This window comes from Augochlora pura, chromosome 3, assembly GCF_028453695.1.
Source record: "Augochlora pura isolate Apur16 chromosome 3, APUR_v2.2.1, whole genome shotgun sequence".
In the NCBI taxonomy this organism is placed as follows: domain Eukaryota; kingdom Metazoa; phylum Arthropoda; class Insecta; order Hymenoptera; family Halictidae; genus Augochlora; species Augochlora pura.
The window spans coordinates 24,874,574-24,896,800 of NC_135774.1; the positions used below are offsets into that span (position 1 = coordinate 24,874,574).

Sequence of the window (22,227 nt, forward strand, 5' to 3'; positions counted from 1 at the left end):
ATTATTTCAATTCCAATCATTTTGTTCGAAGTTCGAATAAAATTTTCTCGTCACCTTCGTAATTACCACATTTCACAGGCAGATAGGTTCAATCGAAGATCGTCCGTTTATAATTAACTATTACGTAATCAATTGAATGGAAATCCCGCGACGCGAGATCGCATCAGATCCTGTAAGCTCGTACGTAGGATTAATAATTAATGCATTTTGTTGTTCGGTATTAATGAAACAATGTTGAACGTCCGGCAACGATGGGACAACGAGTTCAATGCGTGCGCGTGAACTTCGATCGAATCGACATCGTAAGTCCTTTAAACTGGATCTCTGTATTGCCTTTTTTTTTATCAATTTTGTATTTATCGGTCAGGAACCATGAGAGGAGGTTCATCGATCTCGCTTACATATGGAATATTGCTTCACTCTTGATTGTACCAAGTTTCTAATTTATCCATAATCAGCACGAGACCAGCATTTCCTGTGCGATCAATTCGTCGCTGATTGTACGTACCTGCGGGTATTGGTAATTGTAATTACACAAGCTGGATCTATCAATAGCAAACGATTGTCGTAACCTTTTCTAATAAAAATTGCTATTAAAACATTATTATCATTTATTAAAGAGTAATATTATTTGTTATATTTTTCTATGGTTCTGCAATGGTGAATGCTGAGTACTACTATGGAAATGGTAAATGCACGGCATTTTCTACTACTTCAAATCAGAAGATTTACTATAATAATTAAAACGGTAGATTAAATGATTAAAGTACATACGAAATATAAGCATAATCCTAATGTCCAATATATTTTTAGATTATTTATTTTTATAACATTAACGAATGTTTAATACAATCGTAAACGACTCTTACCGGTTCGTCCATAACACGTTGTGTAAACAACGGCAAGAATTATCTGAGCATTCTAAAACCTAAATTTAGCATCATTTTTTGTAGCGGCGAAACGCTCAAATTGCTAGACAAATTACTTTATCGACAATCAAAATCCCTAGAACGTTTTGGTAAAAGTTTGGACAGTTTTAAATATATGGTACCGCTCTCGTTATCGACACCATATTCGCGCTTTATGACGCGTTTCTTATTTACAGTTATAATTCTTCAATCTTGCTTCTTTGGATAGTTACCTATGAAGGAGCGTATGTTTAAATATTCAAAAGAAAAGTGACACTATTATGTCACAAACGCGATTTGTGGTTGTATTACATAGCTTTTCTCAATATAATTTCAAATTTAAAAATCTTTTACGGGTATACAGATGGCAGCTCCGATGATAGTTAGCCATCTGCCAACGACTACGGAAAGCTTCACCTCAAACGGGTTAATCTTTCCTTACTATAGATAGAATTAGAATAACTGGAAATAACCTCATATCCCATGCAAAGGGTTACGATGTTTTCGGTTTCGCGGGGTTACAACTATTTATAAAACCAGCTATTCGAACGTGTGCCATTTAAAATGGTTGAACACGCATTACCGGCGTTATTTCCAAGATAATTTCCACTTGTTATCCTCAGCATTAGTCGGCGATTTATCGAGGAATTACGGATTCCGTGATGGGACTTATGGTTTCGTGAAACCGGTGGATTCACTTTATTTTTTTTCAAAATCCGCAACAAATTCGATCATGGTAATCTATTTGAACGCAAGTGCCTGGAACAAATAACAATTTCAAAAAGACATTCGATGTTCTTTAGTAAAAGTGAATTACAATGTTGCAGGCTTTCCTAGGAGCTCAATTGGTCATTACCCTTATTATGGTCAGTGTCATTCAAAAATTGACTCCGCATTTCTCCTTGGCAAGATGGATGTTATGTTCTACAGGGTATGTTGACTTGTTTGATAACAATATCGATCGAACAGAATTAAAAGTTAATAGAAGATTTGTTAATTACTTTATAGGTTGACACGTTACTTGTATCCGACTGACCAACAGTTAAGGAGCATGGTGGGTGTACCCAAAGAGAAACCCAAAAAAGGCAAGCATATGGAGAATGGAAAGCTTGCCGATGTATTTCAAGTTCCTAGAAATCTGGATATTACGCTGGAAAATGTTAAGATAAATACATTAGATGTAGTGCATTTAAAATATTATACAGAGTATCAGTGGTTGTTGGATTTTTCTGTTTATGCTGCAGCAGTCTATGCTTTAACAGAGGTTGGTAACAGTTTCGTTGAATGTACAAAGTATGAAGGAAATATAAAATGAAAAGTTTAAGCTTCTTTCTTTGTGTCTTTACAATGCTTTATATTAAACAGGTGTATAATTATTTCTATCCGATCAAAGATGAGATAAATCTAAGTATGCTTTGGTGTTCATTGGTTTTGGTTTTTGCATTGTATCCTTTTTCTCTATTGATTCATATTAGGGTATACTTTCTCTAAAGAATGAATCTTTTATATTAAGATTGACTTCCTTAATTAATTACTTAGCAAAGTATTGCTCTCCTTGTGGATAGAATATTTCAAAGGAGAGGAGAGTATAGGTGAAAGGTCTACATGTATTGTAACCGGATTTGCTTACCTTCTTATAGCTATGATGGTTCTTATCGTTGACGAAAATAATCTTGAGATTGGATTGGACAAAGCCTATGCAAGCTTTAATCACAGTGCATCTTTGTTTTTAGATAATCAAGGTCTTTCATCTACGTAAGTCTGCAGAACTTTAATTAGGAGCTTTTAATATGTCTTTTTAATTATTTCATCTCTATATATACTTATTCTCTGATAATTTTCTTTGTAGAGGTCCTGCATCAAAAATTGTTATAAAATTCTTTCTTGCATTGTGGTGTGGTTTGCTCGGTTCCTTATTTACTTTCCCTGGTTTGAGAGTATCAAAAATGCATTGGGATACGTTAAGGTATCAAGATTATGGTAATGTCAAAAATATTCTTACTGGAACGAATGCTTAACATACTACTATATTTTAGATATTACGAAAACAGAAAGCTATTGTTATTGATATCAAACATTAGTTATGCCTCCCCACTTCTATTGATAAGCTTATGGATTAAGCCTATAAGTAGGGATTACCTTACAGTTCGAATATTTCGTGGTATGAACGGTCCACTGTAAGTTTCAATACATTAAATGCTTTAATAATGTATTAATTGCAGCAATGTATTCTTAAAAATAAATTTTTACAGAATGACACCATCGGCTTTCGAGAGTATGAGGCTAATTGCAATAGTCGTTGCGATTTTATTAAAGCTGATATTGATGCCGACGTATTTGCAATCATATCTAAATTTAGCTGTGCAACGAATAGAAAATCAAAAGAAAGAAGCTGGTAGAATAAAGAACGTTGATTTACAGAAAAAGGTGCTTATGAAAAATGTACTTAAGAGAATCGAACGTAAACGTAGTTATCAATTATATTAATAGTCTTATCTCGACTTTGTTCCAGATTGCAGCAGTATTTTATTATTTATGTGTTGTTGCGTTGCAAATCATTGTTCCATTAATTATATGTTTATTTTTAACGTTCATGTACAAATCATTAGGTAAAATCAATTTTTTAGAATTGTTTATCGATTTCACGTTTTCATATATTAATGTGATTGTGTATGTCTTCATTAGGTGGTTATACGTGGGAGGGTATTTTCAAAGAAGTAGCATTGGAGGAATGTCCAGCGGATGACCCACCGATATCGGTACTGAAAGGAACCAGTGATGATTATGAAAAAACTGTTGTGCAAACCGCGCAAGATTTTCAACTTGCGTTAGGATCTTTAAAGCAGGTATAATTATAGTTTCATGAATAGAACCGTAAAGAGTTCACTGATAGACAATTTGTTATTTTATAGATATTTACAACAGATGTGTATAGAGGTTTATTCGGTCTAGCAACGTGGTGGAGTTGCTTCACATTATTTGCATCTACTGCCATGGGCATGTTTTATCAATCATATTTCTCCAGTATGTGAACAGTCACCGTGAAAGGGAAACACACTTCACGTTATTTCGCACAAATTTATGTCAATCTTTGCAATTGGTCTATCGATTCTACTGTTATCGGAATATTCAATGAATATTTTTCGAAAAAGTACCTACAACGAGGTATGCACAATATCGACTGTCCAAAAAGAAACATTTGTACCAACTTTTAAAATTTGTAATACGTATAGTAATAAAAGCATTGAGACTCGACTACGTCAAAACAAATGTTTCAATTTTCCGTACAATGTATATCGATTATATAAAACTGATGGAAAACTATATGAGGTGATAGCACACAGAACAGCAGAGAGAAATTAACGGATATTTTATGGTCGAATCTAAGTATGGCTTCTGAACGTGTGCGAGACATAAATAAATTGTATCACTGCCAGTAAATGAGCTATTTAACATTCTGTGAACGACTATTTGATTACCATTAATAACCTGTCAGCGTATCAATACCGCTTTGGACTTGCTGAAAGCAAACTTTCTTCTACTACGTCACTATCATAGATAAATCACTTAGGGATCTATCATTGCCCTTTATATATTGATTGTAGCAATTCGTTTCTTATACACAACTCTGTAAAAAATACTCAAATTATTAAGAAATGCAATGTACTACCATTTTCAAAAAGACACGGTCGTGACACGACGATGAATAATAGTTTATATCCTAGTTTGTAAATAATAAATAATTGTGTACATTATCCTGCCTACTAAAAATCTCCTGTAAAGACAAAAACTTGATATCAAGCGATTACAATTCATGAACTGTCCCATCTTGGCATCTTGGAGAAAGTGTGATTGTACCTCTGGAAATGTGTTGATGTGATGCTACTCACGTATCAACCCGGTCGCTTCCGCAATATATAACTCCCCACGGGGTAACTTGGCGTCAGAATAGTTGATGTACCGTTGTTAATACGGTCGTTCGTTCCTGTGAGACAGTGCCGAGATTCTTAAAAGTTACTAAAATGTTGGTGAGTATTGAGAGCAAGTTTGTCGACTTCAACGAAGAGTAACTGTTTCGAGTAGAATTTGTTGCTATTTGTGTTCTAGTTTCTAAAAGATCTATTTCTTTCAGAAATACATAGTACTTGGTTGCATAGTGCTTTCCAGTGCATTTGCTGAGCCACCTATTAATGGTGTGAAACCCACAAATGTATTAGGCACTTCCGACCAACATGCATCCTTCAGTTTCATTAGGCCAGGCTTGACACAAACTGCTTTTGCATTTAGTGGACCCAGTTCTCATCAATCATTTAGTTCCAGTATTGGAAACCCATACCTATCACAGAAAGTGCTCCCTAATGTTGCCAATGCTCTGGCTTACAGGAATCCTGGCTTAGGTCTGTAATTATTTAAACAAATGATAGTATTTTTATAGTTCTCAAAAAAGAATCAGAGTAATTATGTGCCGTGTTACAGGAGTATATTCAGTTGGTCCAATTACAAATGGCTATGCAGCTGCACCACCTGCACCTTCATATGTGTCTCCTGTAGCTGCACCATACCCCTATCAAACTGCTGCAGATCCTGCAGCATTGGCTTATTATCAACAGTTGCAACAAATTCAGCAACCTCAGGCACAAGGATATTCTGCAGCTGCTTTGTACCAAGCACAATTGGCCCAACTTCTTGCACTACGGCAAGCTCAAGCACAATCGCAAGCACAAGTTTCCCAAACGCAACAGGTAAAACTTTCGATTATATTACAACTAATTATAATAATTTGTAAAAATTGAAATGTGATTTCTGTTTAATAGTAATCATCCACAGGTTCCCGAACGTGTCGAATTGCAGCAGGAGGAACAGCAACAGGAACAACAACCTCAGAGTTTGTTAGGCATCGCTTATTCTTCTGCGCCTTCTGTGGCACGCGTGAAAGTTTCTGGAAATGGTTATAAATTTGACTTTTAGATGATAAGAATGTACATAATAATTTTATTTATTTGCATTAATTTAACGTGCGCTGAAACAATTTGTATACTACCAATTAATAATCTAAGGATACCGAAATAAACTTTGTGAATTCTTTATACAAGTTACTTGATTTATCACTTATTAAACTGCTAATAAAAAACTAATTTAATGTGCAACGATAAATGTAATAAATAATAATATTCTACGTTAGAAAATTTTATCGCTAAAAGTAAATAAAGAAAAAAAAGAAGCCACTAGGCCCCGGGGGGATTCGAACCCCCGATCTCCTGTTTACTAGACAGGCGCTTTAACCAACTAAGCCACGGCGCCGTTGAGCACCAATTTCGATTAAGGCGTAGAACAGGTGTGAGCAGTAAATGAATTTAACAATTAATTATTGGTGCAGCATTGTTGTACGTCTTTACAACGTATAAAAATGAAACGAAGAAAATATGAGTTATGTCCTGGCAACAGTAGAGAACTCTACTTTCAAAAACATATTATTGTATAAATGGAATAAAAATTTTTTTCATTTCTAAGCCCAGTATAGTCATTCAGTTTCATTGGTATCATCTATCTTTGCAATGTAAAATAGTACAGGCTCTTCGATGAAAAAAAATGATTCATGTTATGTACATACTACTACTACTCGCAGTCGGTAGGACTCGAACCTACGCTCCCACTGGGAATCTGATTTCTAGTCAGACGCCTTAACCACTCGGCCACGACTGCTGCGAGAAACGGCCTTGAAATTTGAAAAGTTCAGAGAAAGTGGAGATAATAATGAACAATTAAATGATAATAAAATATTATGAGAATTATTTAGCACCGACAGACCAAGAACTGATTAAAGTGTTCTACATGAAGCGATAAACCTCGATTCTCATGAATGACTTGTAAATGTTAGAATTTTTATGAAAGATAATGAATGGAAGTACATATACATATATAAAAATGTATGAAAAACTTACATTAAAATCAAGAGCATGTATATTATAAATATTTAACAGTAAAAAAGAAATTGACCCCGACGTGATTTGAACACGCAACCTTCTGATCTGGAGTCAGACGCGCTACCGTTGCGCCACGGAGTCTTCGTTACATCGATCCTCTCAAAACAGAATACTTCCTTGATCTCACGAAGAAAATTTCGTTTCGTATAAGAGAATATCTAAACTAAAAAAAATATTGATTATATTTCAATTATGGAAATTAGAGTACATCAGATTATTAGTCTCCTATTTTACAATTAAATTAAATTTTCATATTAAATTAAATATACTTACAGGCAATATTCGGGTCGTGAAAAGGCTCAGATCGAATTCCAGCATTCCGCTTTTGCCGAACGTAGAAAAGAATAATAAATGAAGAAAATAAATAAGAATATAACACAATGTAAAACTTTGTTATGTTTCCTTCATAGCACTTTTACCAATGTAATGGTAAGATTTTCTGGTTAAAAGAGGATCACACAATTCTTGTAAGATTACATTGATTTTTATGAAAAATATAAATATACTTTTCTTATTAATATTAACCCTTCACAATCGAATACCGCCGTACTAGCGACATCAAATTTCTATTCACTAGAACAAATATCACCGCATAGGTGACAAACGATAAAAACATATCACTTTATACAAAATCATATATTCGACCCAACGTGAAGTTCACTTGAAAATGTCCTCGACTGCAAAGCGTTCATTTAAATATTTTAGGAAACTAATAAAACGTCGTCCTAGTTAAAATTTTTATTTTTGTAGTTTACAATAAACAATTAGTAATAGCAGTTATAGTAATTACCTTTTATAGTCCAGCACTTTCTCCAGAATAATCCGAGTACTATCCTAAAAGTATAGGAAATTCTTTTACATTTGCTAAGAAATTTTGTACACACTCGCAGTAAGTATGAACATGCTATATATATCATTCTTTAGACGTTCAGTCATAACAAAACACAGAAACCGATATTATTTAGCCATATTTTCTTAATTACAATTGTAGGTTAATGAATTACTTGTGGTGGGCTATGGCCTCGTAGCATAAATAGTAGTCGTATGTTTTCTAGAAAGGTAGTAGAATGTCTATACGATAAAACAGTGAATGTAACATCATCATCATCAATCATCAGTATTGTTGCAGTGTGTCTACAAACAGGAACGCGATGCGTGCTCACATCCCGCATGCAAGCACAGATTTATCCGAGGAACATGTTGCTAGAGGAGACCGGTTTCTCCCTACGTTGAAAAGAGTTTCGCGCGGGTTGTCTCACAAAGCCCCTCCTAGCACCAGGAGAACACGTTAACGTAGTTGGCGTGCTGGTAGCCGCGCTGTTCCGTCATACCTTGACTTTCGCCCGTGAGGAATTTTTTCAACAGGAACGCATGCGACCGATAGATGAGCTAGTGTGCACGCATACCACCTAGGCTGCGTGCGTGTGCACATAGGCCACGTGACGCGCTGACATAATACACAAGCTTGAAGGCAGGATCCCCCACCTCTGAACCGTGCGTTAATTTTAGGGGAAAGCGTAATAAGGATTGATCCATCCGCGAATGTAGCGACACTGGGGGATCGTCGTTGTGTTGCACTACGCCACGGAGCACGATAACGATACGATAAACAATTTACGAGACGTCTCACCTACATATACGTACAGGAGACACATTATTAATTCCGATTTTGGGGAAAAACGGTGTCACTGTCCCGTGATGATGCTTCGATCCAAGCGGATGAGGTTAGAACCATCGTAACAATGGTTTATCGAGGGCGGAGGTGAAGCGGGAAGATGTCCGCTGCAATCGGGGACGTGCTAAACACGTAGTCCTGCCGAAATTTCAGCCCATGCCGGAGTCAATGAACCGATAAGCAATGGAAAGAGGTCGTTGGGGGCCAATAAAGTATTGTACGTCACAGAGGTGCTTAAGGCCCGCGCGGTTCTTCCTCAAAATTGTGTCTTTCCGATCCGCGGCTACCACGTCCATCGAAGAGGTAATATCGATGGCGGCGAATGTCAGTCAACGTTCATGCAATCCTACTACCGAGTCGGTTAAATTGTTGATTATGTCCATTCTACTCGTTAACTACAGATTACTGGAGGCTGCGCGTAAATTAGCATATTCCTCGTTCGTCGTACGAAAGGCGAAAGATAAACGACGATGACGAACGGCGCACCGAGGTCCACAGTGATCTTAGATATACGTGAACAACGTCCATGATACGTATGTGTGTGGCAGTAAGCTCGATGATTGTAATTCAGTGAATAACTCTATCGCATACCGCGACAAGTTAAATTAATGTATCTCGATATATTTTAAATATTACTTGCGACTTTTATGTTACAAAATTGCGTTCAAATCGTACCTGATATCGATTATGTATGTATGTATTTCGATTCCTGGGGAAAAGATGGTAGTAGATGTCATCGACATCATGATATGTGACGACATTTTTGATAAAAAAATTTTGTGGAAAACTGACGGAATCTTAACAATACAATGATACGTATAGATCAGAAATTTTCATACTAAGGGTCGAAGCATGATTTAATAATATATGTAACGTGTACGCTGAGAGATGTTTGAAGTTTGAAGGTTTAATGATTAGCAATCAGAATCATTTAGGCTCAATCAGTTGGTGCATTGTAGCAGGAAAGCATAATGATGTTGAAGCACAGTTGAGATCGATAAGCCCGATCGTAATATACGTAGTCGTGCGAATATGTAATCTTGTTTAGTAACACTGGTATGCAACAATGATTATCTTGTAAAACTCGTATTGTGTTACCTATTTTTATAAATTGCACGCTATACAAGATATACAGTAATCATTCTGTTGCGAATTTATGAATCGACTCCGTCGGTAATTTAACTAAAATTGTAAAACAAATTGTGCTGCCATCTACAGCAAAATTTTCAAGCTGATTAGTTCCGGTTATTATTGCTAAATGGCGCAACAAACACGTGTTTTCTCTAAGACAATTTATTATAAATTAAACAATTCGTTAGTATGAAAACAGTAACAATTGAATAGATATTTACAAGGTAGTAATAACTTACTCATTGATTTAATCCACGTTTTTAAAATGTCGATAAAGTAGAAAATATTAATTATCTACATCCGCCACACATTTGTGACTCTTTTTTTTGTGGAAGATCTTTAGACACGCCACATTGGCTTCTCATTAGACCGGGAGAAATAATTTGAACACCTGTCATGACGGATATGTCTCTTTGTATATTTTGTGCCCTACGCCAAAGTATAAAAACTAACTTCTATTGGACTGTTCGGAAAGTCATTTCGTTTTTTTTTGTTTTTTAACACGATTTTTTTAGAGTGTATAAACATTTTATTAAATTATGTATTCTTCATTTCGGGCCAATGCCTTTTGTCATCTTTTGAGCAAGAGATTGATTCCACGATCATTCTTCAACTTCTGATCTTTGCTGGAAAAAAACTGATAGCAGTGATATTTGACATCCTAATTTGAAGCGAAGGTCTTTTCGTCAAAAACATTTTGCAGATACCGGAACAAGTAATAGTCCGAAAGTGCCAAATCTGAAGAGTATGGTGGGTGTGGTATTACGTTTCATTCAAGCTGTAAAAAACTTTTGACGAGTTACGAAATTTGTATGAGGTTCTCTACAAATCTCTGGTCTTTTCTCCTTTTCTGCCAAGACGTTTCGCGTGATCATGAACGGTCGAATTCGAGAAATTTAACCTCTCAACAATCTCGCGAGTTGTTATTCGGTGGTTTTCATCTATCAATGATTATATTTTATCTTCGTCGGCTTCAACGGGCCGTTCATCATCAATATCGAAATTGCCGGAACGAAATTTTGCAAACCAATTTTGGCATTGTCGTTTGGTCAATACATTTTCTCCATACACATCACGTAATTCTTGCCATGCTTCAACTGCACTTTTACCTTGTTGATACAAAAACAGTAAAACATGTCGATAATGCTCCTTTGGATTTTCCATCTTTGATAAAGTATCAAACAAAAACTACTGCAAAGAATCAAACAAAATTTTTAACAACTAAGCTTTACTATATCAACTGTCAAAATATATAATGATTGTGCGGCTTAAGTGCGAAGTTGGCTGTGAAAAAATACAATTAGGTCCTCTGTTGGGACAAAACGAAATTACTTTCCAAACAACCTAATATATTTGAAAGGGAAGCGTCCCTTAAAAAGTAAATGCTACCACTAACTTAAAACCAAAACAACTACTAGTGACTAGTGCCTATCTTAACTTAAACTAGGTACCTGCATTACCTCCACTTTTAAATATTGAACGTAGTGTTGTTTCTTCATTGTTATGTTATATACTTCATGGTTAACATTTAACCGGTGTAATTAAAATTTCTGTTTGTCATGTTCATTGCTTTTCCATTTTATTGTTCATTATTTTCCTTAAAACTGATATTGATTTATTAATGCTTGCGATATTGTAAGTCTGTAATTAAATCCAATTCGTAGTTTACCACGAGTCACATAATATTCCACTTCTCAGTTCGACTTGCTACTTCATAACTGTGTTTTATTGAACTATTACTCGACATATAAATATTTTGTATACTAATAAGTAAGAATGACCATAAGAAGTCGTAGGGAACTACATTAAATAATACAAAAAACAACTTTACTTGTTTTTAAAAACAAATTGAACGTCGACATGCTTGTCTGGGAAACATGGACTGATTAATTGTCACAGCCTAGGGTCTTTTCTCTTCATTTTCCTTCTCCAATAATACAAACACATATAGGGTAAAAGGCAGCCATTTTAGTCGACCTCCATCACGAATATGTTAGCCTAATCCAAGGAGGGGCTAAATGAGACAACCCGCGCGAATGTCGCTCAACGGTACAAGAGAGGAGAAAGGTCATTTATATTATCCTAGTATTTCGCGTCTTGTGTGCGGGATGTGAGCACGCTCCGCACTTCAGTTCCTTCGCACTGAAACTTCAGTATAAAGGAACCGCGTCCGTTATATTTCCCGCCATCTTTCCCTCGCAAACATGCACACATGACGTCGAGCGATACTGTCAACTTATACTTTTTCTTCGATACATTTACGTAGTTGAAATCGAATGTCAACGATATATGTATTCCGTTCGTACAGAGCGAAGAATCAGTTATATTGACGGTGAAAAATTAATGCGACACAATTGAAATCTGTTGAAAAGATTATGTCAAAGTAAATAATACTTAAAATGTCGTTGTTGCAAAATGAAAGATAGAGATTGACCCCGACGTGATTTGAACACGCAACCTTCTGATCTGGAGTCAGACGCGCTACCGTTGCGCCACGGAGTCCACTTGAACGACGCTTCCTGACCGCTAATTTTCTGTGTTCAGACATGTAAGTCCGACAACAGAAATCCATCGAAAGAATCATTGAGAACAAACTAAATAATCAACTATGCCAAGAGACGTTGCATTATTTTTAAAAGATATAGCAACTGTAATCTCAATGTTTAAATTTCATTTAGAGATTTCTCTATAAAGAAAATATTAAATGTTTCACGACCACGTATCTATGTATTTTAAAAGTTGCATGTGTACCAACAGGGTGTGGCTCGTGGTAACATCTTCAGAATGAAACATGGATCAGGCTAGCAGATCATCGAGAAGCATAGAGGTACTTTCTCGGCGATTTTTCGGAACAGCTGGCGTTTATTATTATACATGTATATCATTGCCGCTTCCCCTTTCTGAACCGATGACTGTTCAATAATCGACCCTGTTTACCAGAATGGTCAAGAATGGCTAGCCCCCGGTGATAACAATGGCAACAGGATTTTATCCGAATGCAAGAGCATTGTTTCAAAGCCACAGTTTGGTAACTACGAGAATACTCATGTTTCTCAAGTCTCTTCTTTTTCATATTACTAAAGATAGTCGTCGTCATAATATCACCTGTTCAATTTAAAATTTATGAAATTCTAACTTTGTTCATAGATAATGTTCCTTTACAAAAACGAAGTTATCAACCATGTTACAACCTCAGCATAGTATTCACTAGAACGTCGAAAGATGTCTCTGATTCCCGACAGTTGTAGCGGTAGGCTCGACGCGCCATCTAGAATAACTAGGTTAAGATAAATGTAACTAGGTTAGAGTAAAATATAACTAGTCATTAGTATAGTTAGTTTTAAGCCCTTAGGTTAAGTTAGTTGTACTCTACGCCTAAGACAAAAGCGCCGTCGACGTGGGTGTTCAGATAGAAAAAACTCTCCCATTCTTCCTGCAACCGCCCACGCATTAAGGTCTAATAAAGCCTGCTTCACACTCCAACTCTCGTGTCCAGTTATTTCCGAGTGTGCGCACTGAACCACGGTTGAGAATAGTCCCACACAGTTGCTTGTTTTGTTTATTCAATGTGCTTAGGTACATTAATGCTACACAGGTTACGTTAACCTCTAATTTTTAAAGCTAATAACATCTTTCTCATGTCTTTCCGAATGTGTTCCTGGAAGATCTAGTTTTCTTTTGTTTACATTAGGTTATTTTTGTTTTATGTTCGCTTGCTATGGAGGACGAGGCCCGGCATCTTTCCCGGTTTTAATCTCTCGTATTCATTTCATTCGTACTGATATTACTACATTATTTTCTGCCTCCAGGTACTTATAACACCAATCAATTACTATTTTATTATTCTGTTCTCTTATTTCTTGTTTTATCTTTATTCCATCCGTTTTACTAGTTCCTAATTACAGCTTTGCTATTTTATTTTCTATTAAATTATTTTATTACTCTTATTATATATATTTTTTGACGGTATGTCAGAGAAACACCTCACAAACCTTTAAAAATTTTATTATTGTTTTAATTATTACTATTTTGTTGGTGGTTAGTAGCGCCATAGTTGATTAACTTCATTCTCTGCAAATCATAAAAGCTGAAACTGAAGATTATGTAGTCTACTTCCTTGATCTCTTGGCTGCACTCGTAGCCTGGGACATCTACTATACCCTTTCTGAAAAGTGAATGGTTTGAGAAATTATGGTTAATTCTAATCCTACTTACTAGTCCTAGTGTTCCTCTACTGTTGCAAACTATGGCTTTTCTCTTACCTTTTATTTGCCTTTTCATATGGTGTTAAAGTATAATGTATACCTCCAGTTCTCTCTCCAAATTTTTCTTGTCATTTCTTTCATCTCTCGTCAATATATTCTTTAGTTAACAGATTTGTTCTCCCAGTCCCCTCGATGCCTATGTAATCTGCAAGTCATATTACTTGGTATTTTTATTTATCTTTTATTTAGGTATCTTTTATTAGGTATACCTTCTGCCCTGCTGTTTATTTCTATTATTCATGGGTTAATTACCCCTCTTTAGTATGATTTGTCCTGCATTCGCTGAATTGTTCGCAACATCAAAATAGAGTTTGAAATTCTGAATATATTTTTTATTTCAGGATACTCGCTTGCATCGTTTCTCCCCATCATCTTTTCTGTCTCTAATGCGTCTCCAATTTCTATGTTTCTCCTAATCTGTTGATAACAATTACAATAGCTTCTAGGTTGTGATATACATATTTGAAAAATTTAAATACTTTCAAATAGCTGTGTCTTTTTCGCCTTGGAGTGTTATCTGTTGAGATTTCTATTTAAATTAATTTTCTATTTAATTTCCGAAGGACCCTTTACGTTTCGAGTAGTTTATTTGAAATGCCGGTATATTCATCAGCGCCATCGTTTACATTTTCGCCGAACTAGTTCCGGGGAGCACCTACGTCCCTTCGAGTCTCCCTCTTGTTTTTCTCATTCCCCTCTGTGATTTTCCCACATTTTTTTTTAGGACGTCGGACGCACCCTAACCTCCCACCGTTTCACCTTTCTTCCTATTTGAATAGTATTCCCCTCTTTTTCCGCTTCACTTTTTCTTTTCTTCAATGAGCCTTGAGCCCTAGGCGGTTAATAATTAAGAAACTTATGTTATATCGCTATACCTTCTAACCACTTTTCCCCTAAACTTTATCATATAACTCCACGCCACGTGTTTTTACCGTTAGTAGGTTCTCCCGCCAATTCCTGGTTCGAGACGGAACATGGTGAAGCTCCTGCAACAACGTGCGCACCTAATAGGTGTGAACCACGGCGCCGCGTGCCGACGCAACCCATTGGACCTTCAAAGGAGTCGGTACCACTGTCTTCTTTCGCTAATTACACGAGGCGGATCACGAAGGCCACGAGGAATACGTTCAGTTGGACGCATCGACGTCCATTTATTATTGCAAACGGAAGCAAAAATTAATGGCAGCGGTGGGATTCGAACCCACGCCTCCGAAGAGACTGGTGCCTTAAACCAGCGCCTTAGACCGCTCGGCCACGCTACCCGTTGTAGTGTCCAGTCGCGTTCGAGTACTTGTACCGAACGCATCGTCGATCTACGGTGCAGAAGCAGTGAATCAAGATAGAGTCGAATAGTGCATCAACTGCAACAAAGTGCAGTGCAGTGAAGTGCCCATTCATTGAAATCAAGATAGGAAAACACAATAGGATACCGAGAAGAGATCCACGCTCCACCTGCAAGGTGCGTCGGGGAGCACGTGCCCCCGACACACAATAAACAACCAAAAACACATACACACGGTCGGAATGAGCGGAAAACGCCACCGTGAGGACTCCCCCGAGGACGCAGCACAAGCTGCGCTTCGCAGGAGAGTAAAAGAATTCGACCGACTAACCGGAACGGACGCATTCCATCGTTTTTTCCGGAACGATAAAAAAACGGCGAGGCCTAACCTAAGCGCGGCAAGAGCCACGTGGTCATCCAGCGAGTCAATCGCGAACGAAAACAAAGAAAATTCAAGCACGGAATTCATAACCCCGAAGAGAACGGCAAAATTAAGAGCCCCAGAAAACAAAAAAAATGAACTAGACACGGGAAACAAGTATACCCCGCTTGCAGAGCGAAACCACGAACCAGAGGACGCCATTCCGGCGGGCAGCCACAGCCGCCAGGGGCCGCCGCCCACAAACAGGAGCGCTGCGAACGCTCCCGAAATCAAAACGAGGAAACCCAAACCCCCGCCAATAAATGTGTACACCTCGAACACTAAAAACATCATAAAGATATTTAACGAGGCGAAAATCCCAGAGGAGGACTTCTGGGTTAAACAGTCCAACGCGGAATACATCCGAATAATGCCGCAAAAATTGGATGTATTCCACAGAATCAAAAACCTATTAGACGCAGCAGCTCTCCAATATTACACTTTCACTCCCAGGGAAGAAAGGAAGAAGACTCTGGTACTGAAGGGCATCGGATCAGACTTCACCGAGAAAGACGTAAAAGAATATATTATCAACAAAAACCTCCCCAACCTTGAGGTGGTCGAGGTCACCAAAATGGCATACGACAGGAACAATAGAAACAAATTCCATTTCATAATTCATATTACACCCAACAGCAAATCACTAGCGCTCACAAACACAAAATTCATATTACACCAACAGGTAAGATGGGAGAGACTGAGAAAAAAAGGGATCTTCCAGTGCAGAAGATGCCAGCGAATCGGGCATGCCAGCAGCAACTGCCACCTTAAGTTCAGGTGTGTGAAGTGTGGAAAAGACCATGGCCCAATAGCGCTCGGTGGAGTCTGCGAAATGGATGCACCTGGGAACGACACCCAGGTGAAATGCGCAAATTGTGGAAACCATGGACACCCGGCGTCCTACAAGGGATGCCCATACTTGTCCATGGCACAAAGCATAAAAAAACAGGCCAACGAGATAAGGAGAACGTTAAGAAGTGAGAGAACAAAGAAGATGGATCGGTTCACCACTCCGGGCATCTCATATGCAGTAATGGCGGGGAACCAGCACAAACCAAGCTTCCCCCCTCTACAGAGGGAAATTAATATAGATGAGAGAGTTAACAAGGTAACGCGATACACAAACAACGCAAACACGAGTATTAAACCCCAAATAATAGCGGATACACACAAAAGTGGACATAATGACAACATCACACAACTTGAGGGCTTACTCAACAGCTTCCGGGATAACATGTTATCCATGATGAAAGACCATCTACAAGAAATAGACAAGAAAATCACGAACAACGCCAGAAGAATAGACTACATACTAGACCACCTTGAAAACTAATGACCCCACACACGAAACACATACAAAACAAAACTCAGGCCCTACCTAGGGACACTAACCCAACAGTCAAACTCTGTGCCATTAACGTAAATTCAATAGCATCAAACAAAAGGAGACTAGACCTGGAAGAATTTGTCAACAGAAACAAAATCGATATAGCACTCATAACAGAAACCAAACTAAACAGCAAACACAAACCAAGCTTCAACAATTACGCATTCATTCGCACAGATAGACCGCACGCTAAGAACGGAGGAGGAACTGCAATATTAATAAGCAACAGAATCAGCTTCACACAAATAACATACCCAAATTCCGCACCGAACAAAGTCATCGAATACACCGCAATTAAAATAAGTTCAAACTCTAACAACAAGCTCTATATTTTCAGCATCTATGCAGCATGCAACAACAAGAAAACATTCATTTCAGAACTAAATAAAATCTTTGCAGAACATAAGCTATCCGGAAACAGCATTTATTACATATTGGCAGGAGATCTAAATGCACGACACACTAATTGGGGAGACCACAGAACAAACGACAGAGGTGCCCTCCTCAACCGCTGGGAGGAAGAGAACGGGATCACCCTCAAAACCACCATCTACTCCTCAGACAAACCCACATATCCGAGGACGGGATCATTCCTGGACATATGCATAGCTGACTCCCGCATCGAAATTAAGACTAACGCCGACAGAAAACTCACCACCCTCCCATATGACAGCGACCACAATGCAATAGAATTCACATTCAATAGCGAAGAAATATTTCAAGGATTCACCCCCCCCAACAGACAAATTTCCCAGACATAACTTCAAAAAGACGAACTGGAACAAATTTACACAACACCTACTGGACAGATACACAACAAACCTACCAACCGACAGAAATCTTACGATCGAAGAAATTGACACACAAATTCTAAAAATCGAAGACGCTATTCACGAAACAATAGAAGCCACAGTTCCAAAAATCAACCCCCACACACCCAAAGGCTGCATGAAATATGTGAACAACAAAATCAAAAAGCTGCAAAACATAAAATCAAAACTAATCACAGAGCTATTTAAGACCAACTCCACAAACTGGTGGCGTAGAAGTCTAATCACGGCAAAAATTAAAAATATAAACAAACACTTAATTAAACTGTTTAGAAACTCTGAAACCGAATACTGGAACGCGAAAGCCAATAGCATCGATTACCGGGATCCGAATAAATTCTTCCCCAGAATTAACAGCTCCATCAGACACATAGAACCACCAAAAGTGCATAACCTAATCATAGAAAAAAATAACACAGACTTAATTACAGATCAAGTACGGGGAAATTCCGAGCTCATCGAACATGACAACAAATACATAGCTGCAGACCCAATCTCAAAAATGAATATTATCGGGAAGTACTTTGAATCAGTTAACTCACCCAGATACACAAACCAGGAAACTGATACCAAAAGACAAGCAGACGCAATAGCGAACGAATTCAAAAAAGCAATCCAACACAACCGATCACACAACGTCACACACACAAAATTTACACGCAATAACCAGGCGCACAACCCCCAACAGAACACCGACTCGAACCTCCATTTACACTCACACACACTAGTCACACTATTGCTCAAAAAAGCTAGAAATAAAACATCCAGCGGACTGGACAGAATACCTATGATAGCACTCAAACACATACCTCACAAACTAATCATCGAATACACCATAATCTTCAACAACTGCTTCAACCACTCCTACTACCCCACTAGATGGAAGAAAGCCAAAGTCATACCAATCAAAAAAAAGAACAAAAGCTCCGAAGACCCAGCGAGCTACAGACCAATCAGTCTCACCATGAACATTAGTAAAATTTTTGAAAAATTAATCAAAATCCAAATCACAAACCATACCGACTCAAAGAAAATCATCCCAGATAACCAGTTTGGATTCAAACATAAACATTCCACAGTACATGCAATTAATAAATTCTCCTCAGACATCAATAGACACCTACTAAATGGCAAACTAGTCGGAGCAACACTCATCGACCTCGAGAAGGCTTTCGACTCAGTCTGGTTAAACGGACTCACTTACTTACTGAACAAACTCAATTTCCCACGGCCACTGACCCTCCTAATAACAGACATGATACACGGCAAGTCGTTCGTTACGTGGGACGGGGTGAACACATCGACATTAACATTTAACATACAGGAAGGGTTGCAACAAGGCACAGTTACGTCCCCAATCCTATTTAACATCTTTAACAGCGAAATCCTAAACCTATACGATCTAAACACCGGTAACAGCACACACTCAGGAGCATACGCGGACGACATGATAGTATATGTAGCAGACAGCAAAATCCCAACAATCCAGGAAAAGCTAAACACCATAGTAAATCAGATATACGCATACTACAAAGAGTGGAACCTCAAAATAAACCCCGCTAAAAGCGAAACAATACTATTCAGAAAAACGGTAAACGAAATATCGCCGCGCACCGTCCCACACATTAAAAACTTTCAAATCACAATACTAGACAAAGACACAACAACCACCTACCCAATCCCCAACAAAGACACAGTTAAATATCTCGGTGTACATTTCGATTACCTATTCCGACTGAACAAACACCACACCATACAACTCGCCAAAGCTAAAAACGCCCTGAAATCAAACCACAGAATCTTCTATAACAGACACGTGGAACCGAAAGCCAAGATCATATGTTACCAGCTATTAATCCGACCCATTATAGCCTACGCTGCCCCCATCTGGTGGAACGTGGGCCCCTCAGTCATGGAGCAGTATAGAAAATTCGAACGAGCATGCCTAAAAGCTTGCTTAGGCACATACCGCACAGCCGAAACAAACTACACACATAGAATCAGCAACACAGAAATCTACAACGCAGCTAACATCCCCAGATTTGACTCCTTCTGCCTCACACTTACCAGAAACTACTACAGCAGCCTGTACCAGATAGACAACAAACTACTCAACACATTGATAATTAACGACGAATACGCCACACTAAGAATGGCGAGGAGCAACTACTCGCCCCCAGAGCTCTTCACCAACCTGGACAGGAAAGGATACATACAAGACGAACACAACATCCCAATCATATACCACCTACAAAGACACCGAGCAGATAAAGCAATAAACACCAACATCGAGGACATCCCAAGAAGCAAATGGGTGTACTCCACAGCACTACCTGACTACGACGCCAACAACACCGAAAGGCTATCAAAAAGATACTGGTGGCTTCAGGGCGAAGCCAAGCACATGGACGAAATAAGAAGGAGAGCGAAACACAAAAACCAAACCAACAGACACAACAACACCACAGGAGGGCCACCGGAAGCCCACACACAAAGATAACAGAATATACAAACAAGCAATAACAATAATACCGCCCCTATAGCGCCCACCCCGAAACAAGAAACAGTAACGATGGTTTTTTTTCTTTTCATTTTTTCTACCATAGTACAAACTCAAAACCGCTAGTCACACCCCGAACTAGAATATAAGATAAAGATCTTAGATAAAAATAAATAACCGCATCCCCAAAACCTAAGTTCGACGAGACGCATCACCTGATGACAAATCGAACATAATTATTTTAGAGTATAAGTATTTATAAGGAAGTTTGTAGCTTAGACATGTAAATAGATTAAGCAAGAAATAAACTACCTTTTTCAAACCAAACCCGTTGTAGTGTCGATAAATATATATACCATTAACATCAAAGAAGTTATCAAATTGTTTACCGATGCCAAAATTCCAGAAGAAGATTTCTGGGTAAAAAAATCCAACACGGATTACACCAGAGTAATGCCACAGAAGATAAATGTATACTACACTATTAAAAACCTGCTGGACGCAGCGGCTTTACAATATTATACATTCACCCCTAGAGAAGAGAGAAAAAAAACAATTGTAATGAAAGGAATTGGGCCAGACTACTCTGAGGAAAAGGTGAAAGAGTTCATCAATAACAAAAACCTCCCCAACCTGGAGGTGGTTGATGTAACTAAACTAATATACAACAAAACTAACAAACAAATTCCATTTTATAATACAAACAGCAAACATCCACAGATTCGACTCCTTTTGCCTAACGCTCACCAAAAACTATTACAGCAGCCTGTACCAGCTAGACAACAAACTCCACAATTCACTAAAGATAAACGATGACTACGCCACATTAAGGATAGCGAAGAGCAACAACTCGCCCTAGAGCTCTTCACTAACCTCGATAGAATGGGATGCATCCAAGATGAACACAACATCCCGATCATATACCATCTACAAAGACACTGCGCGAAAAAGGCAGTAACCACAAACATCAACGATATCCCAAGATACAACTGGGTGTACTCTACAGCACTCCCAGACTCCGAAATGAACAATACAGAAAGACTATCCAAAAAATACTGGTGGCTTCAGGACGAAGCCAAACACATGGACAAGATAAAGAGAGCAAAACACAAAAACTAGCAGCCACAACACTAATACAGGAGAGCCACCAGAAGCCAACACCAACTACCCGATTGATTGATTGATTGATTGAAACTTTATTGGCAGTGGATGTAACCCATCCGTTCGGCCTTCCATACAGATACATAATTTTTTTTTTTTTTAAAATATGTATTCCATCTTTCGTCTGTAATGTATGTCTTCATCTTCCTTTTCTTCTTTCTTTGTTGTCCATTTATCTAGCATGTACTTGTGTGGTACTGGTTTGTCTTCCCACTTTTCCACCCTCACTTTTGTTCTCCCTCCTTTTCCTTCTAGGCTTGGGAATTCTTTTTTAAATATTCTCAAATTCTCTTCTTCTTCCTCTGAGTCGCCGTCAGTCCAACATATATGCTAAATCTGCTAGATACAGAAAGCGTCGCGGCGATGCAAGCTGCGACTCTTCTGGAAGGAATTCTAGAGATGCAACCGCAAGAATATCACAAGATTTCTTCAGAGAAAAATCTACTATTCTAACATTTGTTTCTATTTATTTTAGGTAATTAAGATACAAGGAGTATGTGTTACCTACTAGATATACACTTTCGGCCCTCTACCCGCGAGTCTCACAAAAATTAGCGGCCAAGGTTCAATTGCAGTCGAAACTATTTCCAGTGGGTAGAAACACGGTGATCTTGTGATTTCTTTGAGAATCCCCCTCCAAAAAGATACGGCGGAGGTGGTTGCGCGTGTAAACGAGGGTAGTG

The 22,227-nt window shown here is 38.1% G+C and overlaps 2 protein-coding genes, 2 long non-coding RNA genes and 5 other non-coding genes across 11 annotated transcripts; 3 read left to right on the plus strand and 6 right to left on the minus strand.

The window, feature by feature from the left end:
* The first annotated feature begins 1,334 nt into the window (after positions 1 to 1,334).
* Positions 1,335 to 4,163, plus strand: Emei (transmembrane protein 161-like emei). The gene is made up of 11 exons (XM_078176841.1): positions 1,335 to 1,644; positions 1,736 to 1,839; positions 1,917 to 2,172; positions 2,274 to 2,353; positions 2,448 to 2,663; positions 2,758 to 2,874; positions 2,945 to 3,085; positions 3,161 to 3,335; positions 3,421 to 3,517; positions 3,594 to 3,754; positions 3,821 to 4,163. Exons 1-11 carry the CDS (start codon positions 1,642 to 1,644, stop codon positions 3,938 to 3,940), a joined length of 1,470 nt encoding a protein of 489 aa, XP_078032967.1. The 5' UTR covers positions 1,335 to 1,641; the 3' UTR covers positions 3,941 to 4,163.
* A 138-nt stretch (positions 4,164 to 4,301) lies between these two features.
* On the plus strand, positions 4,302 to 5,958 carry LOC144467863 (uncharacterized). The gene is made up of 4 exons (XM_078176842.1): positions 4,302 to 4,936; positions 5,041 to 5,305; positions 5,385 to 5,650; positions 5,736 to 5,958. The coding sequence occupies exons 1-4, from the start codon at positions 4,931 to 4,933 to the stop codon at positions 5,874 to 5,876; spliced, it is 678 nt and encodes a 225-aa protein (XP_078032968.1). The 5' UTR covers positions 4,302 to 4,930; the 3' UTR covers positions 5,877 to 5,958.
* Positions 5,959 to 6,135: 177 nt separating this feature from the next.
* Positions 6,136 to 6,209, minus strand: Trnat-agu (transfer RNA threonine (anticodon AGU)). Its single transcript has one exon. It is a non-coding gene; the product is annotated as a tRNA-Thr (tRNA).
* Positions 6,210 to 6,529: 320 nt separating this feature from the next.
* Trnas-aga (transfer RNA serine (anticodon AGA)) lies at positions 6,530 to 6,611 on the minus strand. Its single transcript has one exon. It is a non-coding gene; the product is annotated as a tRNA-Ser (tRNA).
* A 290-nt stretch (positions 6,612 to 6,901) lies between these two features.
* Positions 6,902 to 6,973, minus strand: Trnaw-cca (transfer RNA tryptophan (anticodon CCA)). The gene has a single exon. It is a non-coding gene; the product is annotated as a tRNA-Trp (tRNA).
* Positions 6,974 to 12,128: 5,155 nt separating this feature from the next.
* Positions 12,129 to 12,200, minus strand: Trnaw-cca (transfer RNA tryptophan (anticodon CCA)). Its single transcript has one exon. It is a non-coding gene; the product is annotated as a tRNA-Trp (tRNA).
* A 1,551-nt stretch (positions 12,201 to 13,751) lies between these two features.
* On the minus strand, positions 13,752 to 14,979 carry LOC144478988 (uncharacterized). 2 transcript variants are annotated; one of them, XR_013495433.1, is made up of 4 exons: positions 14,896 to 14,979; positions 14,173 to 14,795; positions 13,961 to 14,108; positions 13,752 to 13,863 (listed from the first exon to the last, which is right to left on the minus strand). It is a non-coding gene; the product is annotated as an uncharacterized LOC144478988 (long non-coding RNA). The 2 variants fall into 2 exon arrangements; XR_013495432.1 differs by having other exon boundaries at positions 14,173 to 14,906.
* A 164-nt stretch (positions 14,980 to 15,143) lies between these two features.
* On the minus strand, positions 15,144 to 15,225 carry Trnal-aag (transfer RNA leucine (anticodon AAG)). Its single transcript has one exon. It is a non-coding gene; the product is annotated as a tRNA-Leu (tRNA).
* A 5,494-nt stretch (positions 15,226 to 20,719) lies between these two features.
* On the plus strand, positions 20,720 to 22,069 carry LOC144478675 (uncharacterized). 2 transcript variants are annotated; one of them, XR_013495394.1, is made up of 2 exons: positions 20,720 to 21,031; positions 21,104 to 22,069. It is a non-coding gene; the product is annotated as an uncharacterized LOC144478675 (long non-coding RNA). The 2 variants fall into 2 exon arrangements; XR_013495395.1 differs by having other exon boundaries at positions 20,720 to 20,980; positions 21,146 to 21,949.
* The last annotated feature ends 158 nt before the right edge of the window (positions 22,070 to 22,227 follow it).